General features: G+C 33.9%; 1 protein-coding gene and 1 long non-coding RNA gene across 3 annotated transcripts; one reads left to right on the top strand and one right to left on the bottom strand.

The window, feature by feature from the left end:
• Nucleotides 1-7182: 7182 nt before the first annotated feature.
• Nucleotides 7183-17170, bottom strand: LOC100636968 (uncharacterized). Its single transcript, XM_003389197.3, has 11 exons — nucleotides 17113-17170; nucleotides 16949-17052; nucleotides 16701-16874; nucleotides 15858-16026; nucleotides 15324-15611; nucleotides 15189-15218; nucleotides 8820-11003; nucleotides 8285-8341; nucleotides 8169-8234; nucleotides 7446-7745; nucleotides 7183-7392 (listed from the first exon to the last, which is right to left on the bottom strand). Exons 1-11 carry the CDS (start codon nucleotides 17129-17131, stop codon nucleotides 7370-7372), a joined length of 3414 nt encoding a protein of 1137 aa, XP_003389245.2. The 5' UTR covers nucleotides 17132-17170; the 3' UTR covers nucleotides 7183-7369.
• Nucleotides 17171-17294: 124 nt separating this feature from the next.
• On the top strand, nucleotides 17295-19753 carry LOC109585085 (uncharacterized). 2 transcript variants are annotated; one of them, XR_002186317.1, is made up of 3 exons: nucleotides 17295-17384; nucleotides 19231-19627; nucleotides 19685-19753. It is a non-coding gene; the product is annotated as an uncharacterized LOC109585085 (long non-coding RNA). The 2 variants fall into 2 exon arrangements; XR_002186316.1 differs by having other exon boundaries at nucleotides 17295-17427.

The following is a 19753-nucleotide window of genomic DNA, read 5'->3' as shown; positions in this document are numbered from 1 at the left end:
AACTAATAGTTAGAGTATTGTGTTATGCCAGGAAGCACATAAAAAAGAACACAAAAGAAAAAATATTCAGTCGATGATAATTTGAAGAGATCAGTGGTACTCTCACTCAGTCATAAGAATCAAAAAATGATCCAGTAATGTTAACATGAGCTGCTTTTTTGACTCTGTGTTAGAAAACAAAGCCAATACTTTCTAAACTTAATATTTATCTTTTCCAATAGACCAATTACCCATAAAATGTGTATAACAATTACACCAAGCAAAGATATGAAGACAGCACCATTAGAAATAGCATTAATGATGATTAGTCCATCCTCAAAATCACTTCTTATGAAGTACAGGCTAGATCCATAAATAAGAGCTAAAAAAGAAAGGAGACACAAATTGAAAATATTTAGTGACATTCTTTTAAAAGGCCTGGCAACACACAGAGAGTATTGGTGGCTATGTCAAGCAATGTGTCCTTTCCCCTGAAACAGGTATATATTACATACAGTAATATAACTATGAGCAGTCGTGACACAAAAAAATTCCTTGTTTTGTTTGTAAGGAGCATGTACAGCTTCATATACAGAACGTATATATTCTCTGATCTATTAATCCTCATTAGTGCCTAGCAGCTAATACGGTAACACAGTCATGTATGCACCTAATATAGGACCAACTACCAGTGATGTAATGATCATCAGTACTAGATGACCATGTGTACCATACTCAACTATAGGGTACTTGAACCAAACCTGCATTGGTTCCTCAGTGTTATTAGTGTATAATGGTAACTGGTGTAAATACATCCATTAATACATTCACAACAGTGACCAGGATTTGTACTGATGAATTTACTATTTTATTAGAGATCTTTACTGAGAATCTACTAAGTACAATTATTCCCAGGAGAATACTTAGTATGTAAACTTGATACATTGTAAGGAGACCTTGTTTCCATTGTTCTGTCATTCCATAGTAAAGACATAATGAAAAACTTAACCAACCAGTTATTTATTATACCTTTTGAATCAAGATCAATGAAGCCCAATATTTGTGCATAAAACATGACGCCATTTAAACTACCAGAGTTAGTGTTAGTTTGAGAACATACAACAAGTAAATGAGAAGTGGACCAATCACTGCATATATTATTAGTGTGAATACCGGTAGCCATCAGTTACTACATTGCTTACATTCAAAAGATCCATACACTACACTATACCCAGGAGGACATTGTGAACATAGAAGTCCTCCTCTATTACCAATACATAGTGGTACCATAGAGTTACTAAGATCATAAGAGTCTGCTATTGCCACACTGGTGTCATGGACTATCAGTTTAGTGTAGCCACTTTTATACCTACAGTACACAAAACAGTTTAATGCTGCACCAAATACAACTGTACCATTAGACAAATTAGCTATACCAATCCATTCCGTATCAGTTCTTGTAATTGTAGAGATAGAGTTATCTGCTCCAGAGCTAATGTGACAATCAGGTTGATAGGAAGTAGTAAGTTTGTGCAATAGTCTTGAACACTGAACAGACACATACACATTTACCTTCAGTAACATTCAGTTCAAATCCTATGGGACAATCAAGTAGTTGTAAACCATACAATATAGCCTTGATGAAATAGAGCTTGATGATCCAAATATTGTTGGAGATGAAGGATTAGGTTCATTTTTAATTTTTAAAAGTGTTATTGTAACCCTGAAGTGCAGTCTTGTTTCTCTAATAAAGCTTGATTTGCACTATTAGCTGATACTTGCCATGAAGGAACAGAATGAACATATTGTGTCTTCTTTGTCGAAGTTTGTCCTCGCTTCTTTTTGAAACTACCTTTGTGGTCCTTGACCTAAGCCCAGAGGAGTGATGTAAAAGCCAACTTAAGCACTTCTCTGACTTAGAAGATTAGAAGGGAGATAGAAGAAGATGAAAGAAGAAGAAAAAAAGTCTGAAGAATTTTGCAGAAATTTGAATTTGGGCCTATTATCCAGAAATGCTCCCGCTACATTACAGCCCACTTTAAAGGTACCAGGAGAATTGTTCAATGAAGGAGAGCTAATCTAAGCCATTTATAAGGCTGTACAGTGTAAGATAAAAGAGTTATAAGTGTTTGAAAATCATAAAAACGGCTGCCATCTTGAAAAACTAACCTCAATCCTACATATAGGCTACCGCCTATATAATAGTTGCAAGTGTACACTGCTGCTAATTAAAGTCCAATATTTTGACCTGGATGTATAAAAGCACTCAAACTGTATTCATTTGTTACATCATTTGCATTGCAAGATGCAGCATCACACAACACAATGAAGTAGATTGAAATGTTTCTATGCTTAGAAGAAAATGAAAATATATGTTAAAATCTAATGGAATTAGGGGAACACTATCTAATTTACATTTGTATAAATTGTTACTGTAAATAGAGCTACCTGCCTCTGATGCTGTATTATCAATAAATGTCATCAAAATATTGGTAATCTCAGTATTGCTTTGAAACATACACATATAAAAGTAATTTGCTCTATCAGTAATAACATATATAGCACCACCTATTGTAAGAGCAGTATTGTTAATGAAAGTAGCATTTAATCCCTTATAGAAAGGTGAAAATAACTTGAACCTTGTACTTTAAAACCAGTTCCCATGTATCCATTGTTACCAATAATGTTTAGTTGACCATTCAGATATATCTCTGTATTTGTGATATCAAAAATAGACCCAAAATTATATGAAAAATTATTGAATCCCCTGATTTGAAGTTTATTTGCATTGTTTATCTTAATCAGTTCTGCCCTTGTGTTGCCAAAATTGTTATGATTTATAAAATTATTGTAAGCAGTTATGTTCTTAAGATAAATGTTTAAAACTTTACCTTGTGTCTCAGTATCAACAACATAAATCCAATTGGTTGGTTTAGAGTCATTATTTAATGAGTACCGGTATATACTTACAAAAACAAAGCAATTAAAATAATTATTAGTATCAATATAATGAGAGTCACTTTTAGCAGTAAGAACCTACTAGTTTGAACAATTAGTGTGGCATCATTTGTTTTAGCTAGTTTGCTTATATTGAGAAACCTGTTTTCTTAAACTTTAAAAGAACAGAAATCATCAACTGTTTCCCTGTAAAGGACCTATAAATGGATGCATTTTCACCTAAAATTTGGTTATTTGAAGTGGGCGACAGTTTTCTTTTCAAATTTAGTAATGTTGATTTTACCTTATAAATTATAAAAATGAAAAATTCTCTCCTTTTCATAATTTGGTCTTGGGCCCAACTTTTGAGCAACTTTCAAAGTTTTTAGTTTGCTCACAACATAGGAAATATGTATGCATTAAATATTTATAAAGATGGAGAATTTTCTCTCGAGCATTCTATGCAAAATTTGGCCGAAGACCAAAGGTTAAAGAACATAAAATTAAAAAAAAAGATTAAGTAGGATTCTAGAGTATTATAGTATCTATGATTCCAGTGTCAGTGTAACGTCAAGCCTATCGTAACATGGCAAGTCCAATAATACTTAATCCTTTTTAATACTACATGAATATCTATAGCTAGTGGTCTAGATTGTATTCCATATAAGGGCATTTGGATTTACTGATATGTAAACTTTGGTCAAGAAGGAAGTAGATAGTAATGGCTCTGTCAAGGGCTAGAGTGTATGCTGTTCCTGTAATGTCTTTTCCTGCTATCATGGTGCTTGTTTGGGTGTATTTGTTGATGTTTCAGTATTATTTGAGTTTGCCTGAGGCTGTTACTGTAATTCCTCAAGATATTTTTTATATTGCATACTTATTGTATCCTCTCATTGGACTATTAACTGATGTATATATAGGAAGATATAAAGCAATTATGATTGGCATCAACCTTTGTTTCATATCATGGATTATAACAGGAATTTTATTAATACTAAACAGTAGCTACGGTGGGTTTACAGGAAAGATTTGGATTGTTCCTGGTTTAATATACCTCATTGGTTTCATTGCTTTTGTTGCTAACATTATTCAATATAACATTGATCAGTTAATTGGAGCATCAGCTAATGAATTGAGCACTATAATATATTGGAATTTTGCTGCTAATCCAACTGCATGGGTGCTAAGTGACTGGTTATTATTACTTGATACTGTAACTGCAAATTTACTCTTTATTATAACATCAGGAGTAGCACTATCTCTGATACTTGTGTCTCATTCGTTATTTAAACATAAACTAGAGAATATATCACTGATCAAGAATCCCATCAAACTGATAGGTACAGTATTGTGTTATGCCAGGAAGCACAAGTATCCTGAGAATCGTAGTGCTCTTACCTACTGGGAGGTAGAGGCTCCTTCAAGACTAGACCTGGGTAAGGATAAATATGGTGGACCATTCACAGAGGAAGAGGTAGAAGATGTGAAGACATTCTTTCGTATGTTACCATTATTTATTGCTATAGTTGGCTTTACTTCTGCACTATTTTTATGGCAACCTCAAGGCAAACTAACGAGTAAATATTCAGTACATGGTATCATATTTGAATATCATGGTGCATATCACATTACTGTTCTATTTCTTTTCTTCATTTATCAGTTCATTGTCCGTAGTTGTTTACACAAGTATATACCCAGTATGCTTACTAGAATGGGTGCTGGTCTTGTTTTTGCTTTATTAGGTTGCATTGCTCAGTTATTGGTTCATATATTTGCTTCATATGATTTTCTAATAATAATTCGACAAATATTATTTGGGATTACATGTTTTCTTATATATCCCACTTCACTTGAGTTTACAGCAGCACAGTCTCCAGAATATATGAGAGGAATGATGGTTGGACTCTACTATTTTTCAATGGGAATCGGAAGCACAATTGCCTTCATGTTGCTATTCTTGACTGAAAAATGGTATTATATGATAACATTAAGTTGTGTCTTCCAGCTACTTATACTGATGGTGTTCGTGATACTGGCTAAACGTTACAAGTATCGTGTGAGAGAGAATGAAGTTAACATTGTTCAGATAGTTGATGATCATTATCATAGATACATGAAACAAGAAGATGAATATAAGAAGCACAAAGTGACTCTTGAAAATGAAACAAATTATGTTATTAAAGATTGATCAAGAAGCATGAAAATTACAGATTTGAAAAGAATTTGATTTTATAGCCGTACAATTAACAGTTTGTGCTCTTGGTGCTCCTTATCTTTTTGTTAACTGTACTTTTAACTCTTTTAGCAATACAAATATGATGTGTGTACATTATCAGTATCATTTGATTATTTTATTGATGCATTTTTTGTTTATTATACTATAAGGCAATTCAAACTAAATTACTTGTTTTACAGATTTTTTTTCTCTAAAATAGAGCAGGCCGGTCGGAATAAATTAAAATATAAACAATGAAATTAATTAACTACTCATTAATTAACTTTAATAATTGTTAGTTAACCACAACTTTTTAAACAAACTATCAAAATACTCTAGCAACTTCTGTGAGTGTAGGCTTATTTAATATGAATGGCTGCTCTAACAAGTCCCAAACAGTAGATGCCACAGAGGTTTGACATACAGTGGAAGGTAAGATAGAGGAGCTTGCTCTTTTAACAGTAACAAATACATTTAGCGCCATTTTGAATCTAGCCACACCCACCACGTGGTACTGCGCATGCGCATTAGAAAATTTAAATTTATTTTGATTTTCCAAAAATTGGAGTCGGTCGGATCCGTAAACCAAGTAATTTTATTGGAACTGCCTAACCCTAAACATAATAGCCAAACTGAAAGTAGTATGAAGTACCATTATATACATACAATAAAATTAATCACAGTGAAAGTTACATCAAATTAACGAACAGTAAACAATTGATATTGTAAGTGTCATGAACACATCTATTGTTTATGCAATTGCCTGGGGAGCAATCTATGAAAAAGCCAACCATGCAGTGAAAATATTTAAAGGCTGTAAATTTCCCAGATTTCAATGGGAACTTGATATTTATAATTATTTTTGCATTTTCAAGAATCAAGAGTATCATGTTAATATAATAGCAACAATACAAATTATTAATGACATTAAAAACAATAATCGCCAATAACAAGAGATAGAACACATACACTTAGATGTAGAAAAAGAGAATTATTATTATGTTAAAAATAAGTCAATATAGTTTACAAGAAAAAGTCAATAAAAGTGTAGTGGGTTGATCCCAGAGCCATTTTCAGTATGAAGACCTCTCCACTTGGCTCTGGATCCTCTTAGACATAGGTTGGTAGCTCTAATAAGGGCAAACGATAGTCTAGCTCTAATCCAGTTAAGTGTGGTTGAATACTGGAGATCCCACTTGATTGCCATCTACCCGCCATAAAGTGTCTCATCTTGTTACCTACAAGTCCATTGATGGCTATGCATAAGGGAGTAGAACTGTAAACATAGTAAAGGAACCAAAAGTAACATAGTAAACATAGTAAAGGAAAAATTCCTCTCTGACTAATAAAGAATATTCGTTGTTTTCTCTACTATTTAATGTATATATTTCTTCCAAGATTCCTTCTCCTCTTTCCCTCTCTCTTTGTTAAAAAATATATAACCTTTTTGAGTGCTTCCTTCTTTCCTTCAACTGGTGATAAACACTCTCTTAACTTTTTAGTGTTTAGTACAACTGTCAGCAATTAACTCACATTCATGATGTCTGTGGTTACAAACAGAGCAGTGGGAACAAATTACTGCATCACATTTGAGAATTTGGGGTCTTTTTCATTAAACTATGCATATCTTTGAGGCTGTTGATAGTGAATGCCACAGGAAAAGCTCCTGCTCCTTCTTCTGGTAAGTAAACTCGGTACGATGATGACAAGTGTAAAAAAAGGTAAAGGGTTTCATCCTTTTTATCCAAAGGTAATTTATCCAGACAGTGCTGACAGAATACTGAGCTAAATGTAGAAAAGGTAAGTCTTGTAGGGTTGATATCAGGTCAAGACACACAGGACATGCAGGTGCATGAGCTGTTCCTAGACCAGTTTGAGACCGGCTGCCATGATAAGAGTGTCTGCAGATAGATAGATGAAGAAAGATAAATGTAGTAAGACAATAAGAAGCAAAGAACAGAAAGGAAGAGCAAGCCGCAAGCTGTAAGGGATTTAGAAAGAATTTAAAAATCAATATTTCTGTCACAGTCCTGTAATGAAATTAAAGCAAGTTATAGTTAATACAAAGACATTCAAGACATAAGTTACATAAAGCACATACAAAGGACTTGCCACTTAAAATATGGACAAGCTTATGTTTTGTCAAAATAATAAAAAATATCATGTGAAAAAAATTCTAAAAAATTACTGTCATTTTGTATAATGCATGGTAGCAAAAATAAATTTGTTGTTCCTTCACTAGCAGGAGGATGGACAGCATTCTATTGTGAACACAAAGAGGTTACCATTAATTAGCTTATGCATATGTACATACCTAGTTTTTTAAGGACAACATTTCCTATCTTTTTCATTGCTGCACCTTGCTTAATTAAAATACGACACACATCAGTTAAATACTGTCTTTCATCAAGAGAAGCTTCTAACTGACCCATCACATCAGTCATTACTCTATCAGCTTTATCAGTAGTAGATACACCAACTGTTGTCATTATATAGTTTATAGTCCCTTTTGGGATTAGGTCATCAGAAAGCAATGCTTTAGTGACATCACTAACATTTGCAGAAATTGCCTTGGTTAGCTTAGCTGAATATTTCTGCAGTATCTCCATTGGATCTATATAGTTCAAACAAAAAAATAATTAACACTGTCATAATAGCAGTGCTGAAAAGGTTGTATTGTCCACTGTTAATATGAACAGACAAAAAAACTAGAAACAATATGTCAAAAATTGCAAGCATCACTAATTAACTTTGATTTTACTATCAGCATTGCATGTATACCATATAGCACTTTAATTTGGTGGTGTTTTATTGTGGCAATTGGCAGTTTGCAAGTGGAATCGCTAATATTAAAACTGCCAATCATTAATGCGCATGTTCAGTAATCCACATGTGTACATAAAAATTACCTAATTAAAAAACACCAATTACCATGTTTACAGCAAAATCGCCAAAATAAAATTGTACATGGTATGAATGAATGTCAGGTAAGTGTGAATGTATTCAATCAAGACAATTTTAACAATTAACAATATACCTTTGACTTCTTGCAATTGCAGAGAGCCAGAGCTCCCTGTCTCAGATACACTTTTTTCTATAGTACCTTTATAATTAATACATTAAAAGTAGTATAAATGAATATATATAATTTACTTAGTATCATAGGAGAAATTAACTCATCATTAGAAATAGGAGTGTTTGGTATACCAGCTGTAAAAAATAAAATAGCAAGTCATTCACAATAATAAGAACAATAATAATTAATGATGTTAATGACAGTAATGATAGTAATATTAATAATAATAATAATAACAATAATAATAATAATAATAATAGGATTTGTCATCAAAATCATTATTATTTTTTGTCACCAGTCAATTTGACTTTTGGAAAAGAATTATTACAATTAAAAAAAATATTATCATTATTATTATTATCATCATTACCATATAGCGCTTCAATTTGGAGAGTTTTATTTTGGCAATTAGCAATTTGCAAGCAGAATCACCAATATTAAAGTGCATGCTCAGTAATGCACGTTTACACCAAAAATCGTCAAATTAAAAATTGCCAATTACAATTTTACAGCAAAATCGCCAAAATAAAGTGCTATGCAATATTATTATTATTATTATTATTATTATTATTATTATTATTATTGTTGTTGTGGTTGTTTTATAAAACTTACCATCAAGCCAGGAGCTCCATAACTCTTTTTTATCTTCACATTTAGTATGTGGGTTGTCACTACATCGAAAAATATGCTCCTTATTGACAGTCTCAACTTCAACTGTGTGCTTCTTCTCCTTCAACACAGCTCCTATATTACTAGCAGCACCATCACCACTTCGATCAGAACCAGCACTTCCAGGGCCACGCTTACATGGACAATAAAATCGGATCTCATGGCTTGCACTAAGATTGTGCTTTTCAGCTGCAGAAGTGATCGCTTTTTCAACATTTTCCCTTACTATGTCTTGACCTCTCTCTTCCTCACAATGGACTTCAATACAATTGATCTGTTCAATTAGAACAACGAAAAATGATGCAACTCCTTCTGTATGATATTTCAACTCCATACAATTTGAGAAATTACTATCTGTCGAAGCAATTTTGTAGCTAAAGTTTGAAAGGAGATGAGTAATCACAGAACAGAAAAGGCCCATTGGAGTGGCCTTCTTGAAGTAAAACAGTAATGGCTCACGATTTTTATAAGGATTGATATCTGTAACATCTCTTACAGGAAGAAGAGCTGGTATAAAATACTTATCTTTTATGAGTGTAGCTATTGAAAGCTCCAGAAAAAGCTTCAGCAATTTCGTTGCAATATTATCAACTTGTAGCTCTTTTTCAATGCAATCAAGTTGATTTTTACAAATCTGTTTAAACTTGGACTCTGAAAGCATTCCCTCTATAACATCCTCATCTCCAGCGTATACTCTTTTATTGGAGTGAATAATATGAACATGCCCGACCAACTCCTTGAGAATACCAATGAGACTACCTATGTTAACGAACACCAGATCACTGCAGGCTTCAGAATTTCCATAATAAATGATACTATTGATATGGTGCAAAAAATTAAGAGACTCCAGCACTTCATCTTCTGAAAGTTTTAAATCTTCCCCAAGACTAATGCAGGTGGATAATTGCAAAACACCACATCCCTCTTTTATTGCTGCAACGCGAAGTACAATATCAAAGAAGTAATAATAAAATGGAATGTTGATTCCTTTATCATCTTTCATTAAGATCTCATCTATGTCATCCAAAGAACTCTTCGTGCTCTTACAATTTTCATTGTTTCCTCTTTCTTCAACAGCTACATTAGCGATACGACCATCAACTTCATGTACATGCACTACATGATGATCTTCAATTGACTCACAATCATCATTTCCTTTAATTATTTCTGCCAATTTTTCTGCCAATATGCGTTTAGACTGTGCTACATCACTGCATTCATCTCCATGTGTACCAATTGTGAGAATCTGCAATTTCTCTGGAACCAAATCTCGTAGAACTTCATGATCTTTATAGCTTTCCCTGAAATGCTGCATGCCAGAAGCTATTGAAGAAACAATCTGCTTCAAAACTTCTTCAACTGTCAATCTGTATGGACTGCCATCATTGTGATCTTCCCCTTCACAGTGCATCACTGCAGTAGATTCGCAACAAAGCTCCTTTGATAATTTAACAACAAGAATAAGAACTTGGGAAAACGGCATAAAAATTGGAAGCAACTTCTGAAAAGCAATTTGACCTCCTGTATCAATGAGGTATAGCCATTGCGCACCTTCTAAACAATTTTCCTCACCTGAACATTGGTTTACTTCTTTAAGTACTTTCTCTACTGCTTTACTCAGCAAGCTTTTGTTTCCATCTCCAGGTGCTTCATTTCCATTACTAGACGCTTTGTCTCCATCTCCAGGTGTTTCTTCCTCATTGCTAGATCCATCAATGGCTTCATTTCCTTCAACAAAGCCATCGTCACCATTGTCAACTGTTTCGCTCCCTAAATCAGATGATTCACTTCCAGCAAGCGAGGTTTTCTTTCTATCGATGCATTCACTGACTTGATTTTCTGCTGAAGAACTGATTGATCTTTCTAATGCATCTTTTTTCAAAGCATTTTTAACTAATCCTTCTAACTCTGTGACATTCAATAGCTTGTATCGTTGCCCAGTATCTCGTCTATAGCAGTAGATACCAACTCTTGGCTCAGCAATGCCAGTACTCACTTTGAAGTACTTCTCATCCAGTAGAAGTGATTTAAAAGAGGTTTTACCAACACGAGCTTCACCTTGAACAACTACTTTAGTGAGATGACATGTAATGAATGTTTTAAGTGCTTCGCGATAGTGACATAACTCTACAGACAAAAGTATTTAAAATTAAAAAAATCAATTATTTTATAATAAAATAACACATTGTACACGTACATACTCAGCAAAATAATCGTTATTATTGAGTCTTAATTTCACTTCAAAAAATTTTACACATTAATATCAAAAATTTATATTGTTAACACCTTATTTTTAATCTATTCATAACATTTCAAATCCTTAAAAATTTTGCGGTATAGACCCCTTTAAGCGAGAAGTAACAGCTTGTGAATATCATTAATTTTGCAGTAAATATTAGTCAGTTACGGTATCCACTCACATATAACAAGTACATAAAAATCATCAAAAATAAAAAAGTAGTAGGATTGATTTGGGAAAAAGTAAAGAAACTAGAGGATACTTGCAAAATTGTATGGTAAAATATCCTACACCGCTGCATGAAGATAAAGGCTTCATAGTGCTATCATGTAGCAGTCTGTATGGACAATGATAATTCTTCATGCAGAGGTATAGGACTTTTTTACCATACCAGTTTGCAAGTACCCTCTAGTTTCTTTGCTTTATTCTCAATTAAATCCTACTACTTTTCCATTTTAATGTTCTTGCTTCCAAACTTTTTTCTTAAATTAATAAATTACATTCTGTTATGATTTTGTGGTCAGATAATCATTTTATGTGAGCATAAATTAAAATGGCATTAAACCGCAAACCCACACTGCCACGTGATGTCTGCAGCTGAATTTTGTCTTCCACTTTGTTCTCTGTCCTTGCTTCTTTTTGAAACTACTCAAGGCTTTGTGGTCCTTAACCCAAGCACAAAGGAATGATGTAAAAGCCAACTAGAATGGTTCTCTAGTTAAAAGATTATCCCATGAATAGAAGAAAGATAAAATTAGAAGAAAACTGAGGTACATATATGACTGAAGAACTTTGCAAAAATTGAATTTGGGCCTATTCTCTAGAAAAGCTCCCATTATATACATTACAGTCCCCTTTAAAGGTACCAGGAGAATTGCTCAGTAAAGAACTCATCTAAGCCATTTATAAGGCTGCATGAATTACAAGTATGATGAGAGTCACGTGATTAACGAGTTGCAGGATTAAGCAACCTGCAAAGCACTGTAAAATAACTGCAAAGAGGAGCTGATACTGTGTATAAACAGTTGTGGTTATAAAAATGATGATCTTACTTGAAATAATAACAAAACACACCTTTTGGGTGTGCTTTCGATTAGGGCTTGGAGCTGCCTATGATGATGATCTCAGCCATTCCATTTTGAAGCTGAACACTATTCTAGAGTCAAGAAAAGATGTCAATAAAGCCCACTTAGGAAATATAGTGCAATATAGTCTGGCCCCGCCTCTTTTTTGCGCGGGGGGGGGGGGGGTGGCGCAGAAGAGTCTGGTGACACTGCTACAGAATTTGTTGCAGAAAGGAATGCAATAATTAGTAGTTATTAAAACATTTTGCAAGGGTCAGGCCACACCTGACTAGGTTTGTCAGTCATACTTGCAGCCATTTTGAATAGGTCACGTGACAAAGTTACTTCCACGTGAGTGCTGCAATCTGATTGGGACGCTCAATCCTGTGCTTAGTGCTACAAATTCTGGGGCGTTACTAGAATGCGGATCAGTGCGGATTGCTGCGGATCGTTCCGCACGCGGAACCAAGCACGTGAACGTGCAGAATGTGCACGGACGTGTGCCTAGAATGCGGATCAACTCCCAAGAATTCAGAATATACACCATGATAACTTCCCGCGGATCAGTCCTCTTGTTCTTCTATTCCACTCAATCTTTATTTGTTGCAATGTTTAACTCTTTATAAAGTAAAAATAACTATTTTTAACTGTAATAATTTTAAACTTTGAATGTACGAGATTTCAGTGATGATATCAAAAGCCTTCAGTCATAGGTCATAGAATAAATTATACTGCATCTAGATCTAGTTGCAATGAAATGAGTTACAATCTGCATTGAAAACAAACATATACAGGCCCGTAGCCAGGGGGGGTTCGGGGGGTTCGGACGAACCCCCTGTTGTAGCTGCAAAAAAAATTAGATTAGCTCCTGTCATGAAGAACAGCACTGCAAAAGCAGGATTAGCATTTTGGCAACAGCGAGAAGCACAGATAGCCATTTTAGCTGAGTCAGCACATGGCTGAGATGCGTAAATCGAGACCACGCCTACTAACCACGCCCATTTTCATCAAAATTTTTTTTGCTGCGCGCTTCACGCGCAGCAATTTCCAAACCCCCTATTTCAAGTTCCTGGCTACGGCCCTGATATAGTTGTAAAATTTAAACAATGAAAGTTGTCTCACAAATAACAATTATTTTCATTGTGTAAAAATGATTATTATGATATTACCAAAAATATAAAATATTCTATTGGCCAAAAATTGCTACCACCTAGCTATATCATTTTTCCTCACAAAGATATTTTCATTTGCATTGGGATGCATGTACAAATATAGTTTTAAAAATGAGGTCTTTCAAGTTGTGGATTGCTGCATGCTTCATATCAAGAGTACTGTATCTTGCTTAATTGCTTCATAGCTATGTCAGTAGTAAATCCGAAATTTTGTCAGAATAGATACAACTCAGTTTAACAAGAGTACATAATACTCTTGGTTAATAAATGATGGAGTTAGCGTTTTTTTAGTCTGAATATTATTCAGTGATTCTAGTTGCAGTACTAAAAATATTAATCAATTATTATAGATGTATTTTTTTGACTAATACTTAAACTAGTTTTTAAAAATTTTACATTACTATCTTTATTGCTTGCTTTTTAAAATATCTACAGGATTAGAGGGAAGTTATAATAATTTTAAGCTTGATATATGTAGGAAACATGACTCTGAAAGTAAGTCAAATAAAAATATCTTGTGCTCTGCATTAATTAGCAACTAGAGTTGGGTCAACTTGAATTTTGTTAGCTGCTTTTCATACTGTTAATTGATAATTGCTAGAACTGAATTATCTTAGTTCCTTGAGCAACTTTTAAGAGATAATGATATCAGCCACTGATGTAAAGATTTGCTATCAGTCTAAGTTGCTTATAAAAGCATTATAAACACTTACATTAAATATCTTAATGCAATCAGAGCAGTATTTGTAATCACGTAAAAGGAATACTTTCAAATAAAAATGATAGGTGGTAACAATTTTTGGCCAATAGAATATTTTATATTTTTGGTAATATCATAATAATCATTTTTACACAATGAAAATAATTGTTATTTGTGAGGCAACTTTCATTGTTTAAATTTTACAACTATATGTTTGTTTTCAATGCAGATTGTAACTCATTTCATTGCAACTAGATTCAGATGCAGTATAATTTATTCTATGACCAATGACTGAAGGCTTTTGATATCATCACTGAAATCTTGTACATTCAAAGTTTAAAATTATTACAGTTAAAAATAGTTATTTTTACTTTATAAAGAGTTAAACATTGCAACAAATAAAGATTGAGTGGAATAGAAGAACAAGAGGACTGATCCGCGGGAAGTTATCATGGTGTATATTCTGAATTCTTGGGAGTTGATCCGCATTCTAGGCACACGCCCGTGCACGTTCCGCGTGCTCACGTGCTTGGTTCCGTGTGCAGAACCGCCAGAACGATCCGCAGCAATCTGCACTGATCTGCATTCTAGTAATGCCCCAAATTCTGTAGCAGTGTCACGTCACCAGACTCTTCTGCGCCATCCTGGCCCCTGTGCAACAAAGAGGCGGGGCCAGACTAAGTGCAATACTTTTGTAGTGTCAAGAGGTTTCAAGTCTCCAAAATATCTAGCTATCAAGAAAAACAGTTGTTATGAAGCCTCTCATTGACTGAGTTCAGCACAACAAAACATATTTTTGGTAAAACAGCTGTACTTTGAACATCAGCCATTGCTGGAACTCTGCATTAGTTTGACATAAAACCAGCAGGCAGATGAAAACCAGTTTGATATTATTTTTTGTATATAGAATAGACATGTGGTATTGCAAACTAATTATTGCTTAAATAGGTCATATGGCAATCATCACTAGTTTATTAGTGTAATACTCACTAGTCATTAATTGCTGATAAAATTTTTGTAACGTATATGTTCAATAACATGTGGCAGCTAAAAATGTTCCACCAAATGCAAATTAATAAATTTTTAATGCAAGTAAAAAATACATGCTGTATTTCTTAAGTGATAAATATATAATACCTGGGTTATCAACAATATCTTCATTTTTTCCTATAAATAAAAGTAAAAAGGAACTTCATATAAGATACATGTAATACGTATAATTCTTATTATCAAACCTTGTGTCATGTAAAAATAATAATAACAATAGCTTACTGATATAATCAGCTGCTGCTTTCTCATCAATTTTCTCAAGAGCATCATATAGAGAGGCCATTGTTGGACGTCCAGTAGCATTAACACCATCAACTTCCTTTAACCATTTCCATAGACACTGCTCAAGACATTCTTGTACATCTCTGAGATACTCAGCCTCAATTGTCTTCAGTGTAGGATGATATAATCCTAAAGCAAGACCAAGAGGTTTCCATTTCATCTGTGAGAAGCCAGCTTTATGCAATAAGTCAAGTATATAATCTAAATCTCTCATGCCTAGGACAGGACCTATGGAGTAATAGAACATTCATTAATCAATTAATTGATTAAAATAAACTAAAGTATATGATTCACATGGTAAATGTGTCAATGGCTAATTGCAACACTTAGAAGTTAATTGTACAATGGATGCACATACACAGAAGGCTGTATATCAGCACCAATAGTCTAGTATACATAGAAATATTAGCATCACGAGTGCATTAATGGGTGTGGTTATTAATACTAGACCACACCCACTTTGATCTATCTTACCTTTCAGTGACCTTTCAATTATCAATGTAACAGGATCAGTTGCTCCTTCCACTGGTATAGTATAACGTAGTATAGGAACAGCATTAGATGAAGCACGAACTGATACACGGCAGGAGGGAGGATGAGAATTCCAAGGTTTACCAAACTTGTCGACATCATTTCTATATATCTATAGAGGATATGCGTACTAAGTATATTCGTAACTTTTAAGTACCGTATATCTAACCCACACAGTAAATTGGCTGCCGTGTTGGTCGAATGTCAAGTTTATTAAGAGTGCAATGGGGAAAACACATCTTCTTGCTTTACTACGTTCTTGAGGCCTTTTCAGAAGCTTAGAAAGCATCCTGAGGATTTAATGGGGTCTAGCAGTCGAAGAATCGCTATCAAGAAATATAGAGTGGTTTTCTGGAACAAAAGCTTTTTTCTATCATTTCTTCATTGCTGCCAATGGAAAACTGACGCCCGACAAATTAATTTTTTCTTGAAAGTTATTACAGTATGCAATGGATACATTTATTTTGCAATGAATATACTTAGAATGCATATCCTCTATTGATACATACACACATACATAAATCGTATACATGCTTGTGGCTATAATTGAGTACCAATTGGCTGATTATTAAAATCATCATAATAGTGAAAAATATCAATTTCTGTGTGTTTTGTTAGAAAAGCATTGTTTGCAAAAATTACATAGTAACTATTTGCATGGTGTATAAAAATACTTCGCTATAAATGGAGCATGGCAAGTTGGATTTTTCACTATAAAGACAAACTTAATTAGCCATCATAAGGTACCTTTTGTCAATTACAGTCACACTTAATACATGTACTTACTATACAAGGTTCTGTGAGAGGTACAATACTCCATCCAGTGGTTGGTTCGTCTTGTTGAGTATCAAACTTTAATTCAATAAAATCACCTCTTAATGTCAGTGCAGAGTCTTGCTGGACAAAATTAAAGTTGATACGTTGACATATCTTAGCACGAGGATGCTTCCTTTCAATATACTGTCAATAAAACACATTAATACACATCATGTACACAATATACCTATTATAATAATACCGAGAATAATACTTACATCAAAGAGTGTGTCATCATCTTTAGTTACAGCAAATATTGCTACATATTCATTTAAACCTTTCTCCTCATAAAATAGCCATCCAATACATTCAGTATCACTTCCTAATGTAAAGTGAATCAAACATTAACACTTCATTATCATGTTGTAACACAAGAGCTAACCTGATCCACCAGTGGCCATCTTGACAGTTCATTCCAAAAACCAAGTCTAGTCTAGCCGGTTCAACTCTGACTCCCACACAAGTTGCACAACCAAGCTAGACTATACATGCCTAGATGCATGAATATCTAATAGATCTATTATAGTAGCTAAATTAATGATTATTAACATTAACGATTAGAAGCCTAAGAAGGGAACTATGGAGGATGGCTCGAGGAGATTGCTTGCAGGAGGCTGAAAGCCTGAAACATCACTGAAGTCACGTCAAAGAAAGGTAGATCTATTGTCGTTGAAATCACGAAGTGGAAGGAGTACTGGTTAGCAGTAGGCTTACATGTATAATCATTAAAATTTAATTCATTAGCATGCCTTGGGTCAATTACTGAATATAATCTAGGCAGTGGCTATTTTTACGGGCCCGTAATCCGACCGTGGGTGGCTATTTTTACGGCAGGATGATTTATCTATGGATTTACTCATTTTAAAACCTGGGAAACACTCTAAAATAAAAAAACTAAACCCTAAACCAACCTTGGGGACTCCTAACATACTAGGGGGCTCATAAAATGACTGGGGACGCTCTAAAAAAAAAAACCGCCACTCTAACCCCTAAACCCTAAAAACAATAGCTAAGTAGGGGACTCCTAACATAACTAGGGCTCCTAACATAACTAGGGCTCCTAACATAATTAGGGAACATAGCGAAGTAGAAAGATAAAAAAATCAATTTGTTAAAGTCAAAATTATAAAAAAGAAAAAAAAGAATGGTCTGAGCTGAATTCGAACCAGCACCCGTCCATATCCAACCCAGCGCCTTCCCCACTGTGCCACCACATTCCTGCTGCCTTAGTGATGCTGATTGTCATCTTTATACGTCACTTCATTTCTATATTCCCTGCCGTAAAAATAGCTGTATACAATGAGATTACGGGACCGTAAAAATAGCCAGTACGTATAATTTAATTCATTAGCATGCCTTGGGTCAATTACTGGATATAATCCATTACCATTAGTCGAGCTATTAGTATTTATGGTTGCTGCAAGTTGCAGCCAGCCTTTAACTGTTCATTTTGATATTGTTCCTTAGCTCTTGTCCATATTACGTTTTTACAGTTGAAATTATAATAGTAATAATAATAATAATTATTATTATTATTATTGCAGGAAAGCATTACTGTTACAATTACAATAAGTCATAATTATTAACTAAAAAATAAGGTTGTAATTTAAGTCATTTTAAGGTGTCCATGCATTGCATTTTATTGCCGGCATGAAGTTTTAGAAAGCTAGCATCTGTCATTGGGTACAGGATGAAAAGCCTCTGCATTGATTAGTTGTTTCCAGCTATACTTGCTGCTGTTACTCATAACATATCATTGTACATGTAATAGCAGTCTACGTTGTATTATGAGAATTACATTATCTGAATTATATACTTCCTGATGTTCACAAAAGCTCTATTGCTATTACTATTATGCTACGTACATTACTTGGTACCCTATAATCATTACTATTACCTCAGGGTGTAGTGTCTATACACCATATGGTTTTGTGTCTGTGTGCATAAGATTTGCAGGCAGTCATCAATCATGTAGTCTAAGCTAACTTGCTATGTGGTATTATATTAATCCTTACATGCATGCAATATTAAATACCAGCATGATATCCCATTTTCATGTCATAATAATTGTCTTCATCAAAGCTGTTACTGTAACAATGACAATCATCTTTCTAGCCTAGTAATCCAATATAGTACATGTAAGTTAGGCTGATTTAATAGTGGTACTGTTTACATCGCATGTTTACTAAGAGTTATGATGTTTAATTAAATGTACCACTCACATGTATAGTAATAAATGAGATTGATCTGATCTATTAGCTGCAATATTACTAATGACTATAACTGAATATTATGATAGTTCTGTACTAAATACTGATATATTGCTGACCCTTATTTGTACTGCATTTCTCTATTGTCATTTTTGTGTTCCTTGACTCCTATTCTTGTATATCTTTGTTTTGTATTGATGTTTCTTATTTCTTTTGTCTTTCTCTCCTCCTTGTACATATACTGTACATATGCATCTAACTTTTGCTCTTTCTCTTTTCTCCCTAAATAGGATTGTCTTATAACTCATGTTCTTCGTCTTCTCTCTTTCTTGTGTTAACGTTCATTCTAATTGGCCAAGTAAAATGTACATGCAATGTGTCTGTTTCATGGAACAACAGAGTATGGTTTATTATTTTATAACAATAGTTGTATTATTCATTGTGTTCATAAGCAGCACGTGACACGTACATGTAGTGTATGCGTTAAATATTGTTAGATAATTGCTGAAGTCATTCTTCATTCTGTATTGCTATTTGCTAATCTCATATCTAATATGTGTAGACTCTTTTGCAGTGTCCAGTTGCTACTGTGGACTTTAATTAGTGTTTGTTTATTATTGGAATGTGTAGGTTGTGGTCCTGTTCATCTCTATAACCAATAAAGAAATGTTAGTAGTGCTATATTTGGTGAGTTGTCTCTCCTTATCATGTGGGGTGTATTAATCCTTCTGTTCTATGATATAGTCCCTGAACTAGTATACTATCATTATGAACATTTTCTGGACTATGATATCATTATGCTTTATAGAAAGG

This window comes from Amphimedon queenslandica, unplaced genomic scaffold, assembly GCF_000090795.2.
Source record: "Amphimedon queenslandica unplaced genomic scaffold, v1.1 AMPQUscaffold_13121, whole genome shotgun sequence".
Taxonomy (NCBI): Eukaryota; Metazoa; Porifera; class Demospongiae; order Haplosclerida; family Niphatidae; genus Amphimedon; species Amphimedon queenslandica.
Note: the sequence above shows the minus strand (reverse complement) of the source record. Positions and strands in the feature narration are given on the sequence as shown.